Source organism: Leiobunum rupestre, chromosome 1 (assembly GCF_980474605.1).
Source record: "Leiobunum rupestre chromosome 1, qqLeiRupe1.1.hap1, whole genome shotgun sequence".
Lineage (NCBI taxonomy): Eukaryota > Metazoa > Arthropoda > Arachnida > Opiliones > Sclerosomatidae > Leiobunum > Leiobunum rupestre.
The window spans coordinates 15,271,868-15,276,191 of record NC_143384.1 but is presented as its reverse complement, the minus strand read 5'-3'; the positions used below and the strand labels follow the sequence as shown (position 1 = coordinate 15,276,191).

General features: G+C 32.2%; 1 protein-coding gene and 1 long non-coding RNA gene across 4 annotated transcripts; one reads left to right on the top strand and one right to left on the bottom strand.

The window, feature by feature from the left end:
• Nucleotides 1-968: 968 nt before the first annotated feature.
• LOC149961167 (uncharacterized) lies at nucleotides 969-2,623 on the bottom strand. 2 transcript variants are annotated; one of them, XR_016479986.1, is made up of 4 exons: nucleotides 2,430-2,623; nucleotides 2,079-2,349; nucleotides 1,784-1,887; nucleotides 969-1,468 (listed from the first exon to the last, which is right to left on the bottom strand). It is a non-coding gene; the product is annotated as an uncharacterized LOC149961167 (long non-coding RNA). The 2 variants fall into 2 exon arrangements; XR_016479987.1 differs by having other exon boundaries at nucleotides 969-1,300.
• A 63-nt stretch (nucleotides 2,624-2,686) lies between these two features.
• Nucleotides 2,687-4,026, top strand: LOC149961166 (large ribosomal subunit protein mL62). 2 transcript variants are annotated; one of them, XM_090169491.1, is made up of 7 exons: nucleotides 2,687-2,771; nucleotides 2,998-3,190; nucleotides 3,260-3,305; nucleotides 3,370-3,429; nucleotides 3,492-3,574; nucleotides 3,638-3,807; nucleotides 3,876-4,026. In XM_090169491.1, the coding sequence occupies exons 1-7, from the start codon at nucleotides 2,713-2,715 to the stop codon at nucleotides 3,958-3,960; spliced, it is 696 nt and encodes a 231-aa protein (XP_090025617.1). In that variant the 5' UTR covers nucleotides 2,687-2,712; the 3' UTR covers nucleotides 3,961-4,026. The 2 variants fall into 2 exon arrangements, with proteins under 2 accessions (XP_090025617.1, XP_090025651.1); XM_090169525.1 differs by having other exon boundaries at nucleotides 2,691-2,771; nucleotides 2,854-3,190.
• Nucleotides 4,027-4,324: the final 298 nt, after the last annotated feature.

The window sequence follows — 4,324 nt, the reverse complement described above, 5'->3', positions numbered from 1 at the left end:
TCCTATGTATTTCCGCGAATACCTTTTTTTAACACTAGGAGCGCTGTCCGAGCCCCCCCTTAAATGTAAAAAATCAGCGGGATATTTAATAGTTTTCTATGGCGGTAAATTCAACTAGTTAATCATTTTTGCATTGTTTTTCAAAAACTTCTGGAAAGTTTGGGATATACAACTTATGATTTGATCTTTATCTAATAAGTTTTCATTTAAAACATTTATTTAATTAAAGTAATATGCTTATATTGAGTTATATTAGTTAATTGCTAAGCCTAACCTAAGTTTATTTTGTTTTTCACAGGTTTCAAGTTTTTAAGTTTTCAAACCAGTATTCACATTTATTTTATCAGAATTTTAAATAAATAACCAAAATATGATTCATATTATTTAATAAATAGCTTTATTATTCTTTAAATTAAGTTCACATTTCTCAAACTTTAGTTTTAAAATCAGAACAAGTGTCCATTCTTTGCTAGAAAATTATTTTCCTCAATATCTAGAAAAAGTTCAAACCGACTGCGAGAAGAAAATATTGACAAAGGAAACATATGAATCTATTAGAATAACTTCATTGTCTACAATATCTTGCGTGTCATACCTCCTTAAATCTGGTTTCCAGTTTGTCTTGACAAGAAATGTAACGAGCGATGCTATTGAAATGTTTTTCAGCATTCTCAGGCAAATGGCTGGAGGGAATGACATGCTGGATGCAAGAGCCACTATATTCAGTTTGGAATCCATCCTTAAGAGATGCACTATATCATTTTTTATTTAGAGGTTATCTACAAAGCCGCATAGGCCAACTTATGTGTAGACTTACAGAATCGCAGGATTAAAAATGAACAGAATATAAAAAATTGTATAAAAGTAAGCAAAAAATAATAATAATAGTAATAATAATGAGATATATACAAATAATTAAAAGCAAAAAGCAAAGCCAACATTAAGAAAACAATGAACAAACGAGTAAAAAATAATTACGAGAACATGACCAGGCAGATAAATGTTCAGATAATAAATAGCGGAATTTGTGATAATTAGATTGTGTCACAATATTTGATGGCAAAGCATTCCAATCGGTAATGAAACTATGGGAAAAAGAATTTAGTCAAAAACCTAAAACATCTAACGTTCCCCAAGACAGCTTCACAGATCTATCAGCCATGATTGATACTAGACTCGATGAATTTTCCACTATTTTTAACGGCAATGAAGTTACATTACCATCTGAAGTTACTGACATACTAAATGCTTTGGACGGCTAGCAAGTATCGCATACTTGGCTGATTATGTAGTACAAATCCTAGAAGAAAAACATTTTTGCGAATTGTGCCTAATTCTGACTCACCATTTAAATTATCCGACAGAGGAAACCTTAGGTATCCCCAGCAAAGCTTTATCATGTTAATGGCTAATATTGGATATAGTAACAACATTCTAGAGAGAGCTGTACCATATCTTTGGGATTCACCTGCAATTTTAAAAAACATTGAAATCCACTTGTGGCCAAAAATTGCTCTATGCCCTTACATCCAATGTGATTTGAATAATAATCACCCGAATGAAATTGCTGATTTAATTTGTAGAAAGGTCGTACCCCTAATTATCACAAATATTACCAAAACTCTGTCCGCAAAATTTTAGAAAGTGAAAGAACTTATGCATAAGCCTCTTTCTCAAAAAGTACTCAAGTCGTAAATTCTAAATTTTTCCTATCTATTGTTTAGTTGCGTATCATTCAGTGGGAAATCCACCTTGGTTTATTATATTTATCAGATTTAAATACCTTCCAAGTTTCCATCACTATTTTCATTCATAGAGATCTTCCAAGTGACAGTTAGTTAATCCATGCCAGTATAAATCATCATTATATGTTAACTCATATTCCACCTAGTCAACACATATAAATTATCACACGTTAACCCATATTTCAACTAGTCAATATTTGAATAAATAATCATACTATGTTAAACAATATTCCAACTAGTCCTGTATAAATTATCATTATAATACATCATCCTATATTCTAACTATTATGTATTATTACACTTATTTTGGCTCCTAAAAAAACAAGTTAATACCTTAATAATAAACTTTTACATAATCTTCAAGAGAAGTCACATTTGTTTTCTTTTAAAATTCATTTATTTTACTACTTTAATTAAATTAAATTTTTAAACATTAATACAAAACAAAAGCCTCTGGAAGTTACTACATAGCAAAAATACAGCTGTAAGGAGAACCACGTGTTTATGTTTACATTTTTATACAGAAACGTCGACGGTGACTTCTGGCTCCAGAATGACCAAATTTTAATAACGTTTTTCAAAACTTTACTTTGCGTTAAAAAATCTGAAGAGGTGTTTAAATTTTTTATTATTAATTAACTTAAATATTACTAAAAAAATATTTTACAAAAAATTACACATTACGCGATAATAATTGAAATTCCAAAGTTCCGCGCCGTTCCTCCCATTCGATAACATGGCTGTGAATTTTCTCAAGAGGGGGCTAGACTAGCGCCATAAAACGATGTGAGAAGTTTTTGAACTAATTTCCCATACGCGATTTTCGTACGATCGCCTGGGCCGCTATGAGCGCGAAGCAGATCTCGAGACGGCCGTGGGTAGATCCACTTGATTTTTGAACCCCTCCTCTTCTATGGAGATGTCCGCTCCTATTGATTGAACGCAGTATCAGTCACGTGCTTCCTCCATGGTAAAAGCCTCAAGAAAAAACGGGCTATGGAGAAACGCCGAGATTTCGAATCTAGGGTACGTAGTTATATTATCTTTGGCGGGCCCAAGACTCTACCAAAGATAATTTAAAAATTATCTTTGACTCTACTGAACACAGAATCGAAGAAAATGACGATACAGGGGTTACTCTTCTTATCCTGAGCCAAAACAGGGTTATTTAAATAACCCTGTGGGAAATCCCAGACAGGCGAAAAGTTTACTTTATATTATTTGAAATTACCGCGCTTTTTACAATTGGTAGATGGAGACGTAGGGTACTAGGGGTCAAAAAGAAAATGGCGTTCTATCGGCGGAGTAAAGTCGTTCTCAGACTTTTGCATTTTAACTTAAACAATGCTTTTAGAAATAATTCGAGTTTAACTTGGTATAAGAGTAAATATAGCTTGGATAAGTTATATCCGAACAGTTCTCAAAATTTCCTTCAAACACTACAGGTATAGCTCAAAAAGAACAATAATATCCTAACTTCAAACCAAGACTTTAAACTCTTTACCTAAATTTAGATACCAAAATCAACCTCAGAAAAATTCAGTGGCTATATACCCATAGGTATAAATATTATTAAAGTTTATAAAAATTTGAAATTTGAAATTAAATTTTATTTTTTGTTAAGAAAAACTTCGTATTTCGTATTGCCGTAGTAGCGGTCCAGGAGGACAAAACGTTAATAAAGGTGAATGATCAAATAGCAAGCAAGTCCAATTTAAAGTATATGAAAATAAAATTATATTTTAGTCAATACTAAAACTGAGGTCAGATTTCATTTAACTTCTGCGGATTGGATACCAGATACAACCAGAGACAATATGATAAAAATGGTATTCTCGTAAGATAACTGTATCCTCTTAAAATTAAACCACTGTTATTGAAATTATCTTTAGCATAAAAATATAACCAATAAGGATGGTTTCTTAATTATAACTTCGGAAAAAACTAGAAGCCAATCCCTAAATTTAGCTGATTGTATGGATAAACTACGCTGTATGATCCGAGAAGCAACGATAGAGCCAACGATTATTCCACCCGAAACCCAAAGACTTATAAGAGAAAGGTAAAATTATAAATAAACACTGACGTTAGGTTTGTATGATTATTGTGAGCCGCTATTTCAATTTACAGGCAAGAACGGGCAGTAGCTCAACGATTGCGAGAGAAACGTCAAAGATCATTATTGAAAGCTAGTAGACAAGACCCATCATTCTAAAAACGAAATAGATTTTGTAAAAATTGATTCAGTAACTTTATAATTAAAAAGTGTTTGAAATATTAATCAATTTTAGTTAATTATTATTGACTTAATTAGAAATATTTCACGTTTTAAATTATCGATTAGAGCCTTTCCAATACAAGATGGCGCTTCGACGTCATCTCGTATACTAGTATGAACAATGAAATACAGATGTCGCGTCAATCTCCTGTCATTTCATTTTGAAATTTCCCGTTTCGCGGTCGCGCGTTTTCCACACTCGTTTTCCGTGACTTTTTTGGCGCGGGAGTTTGTTTTAGCCTTAGTTTTTCTTAAAAGAACCGCAAAAATCCTTTCTATTACGACTTTTTCCACCGAGTAA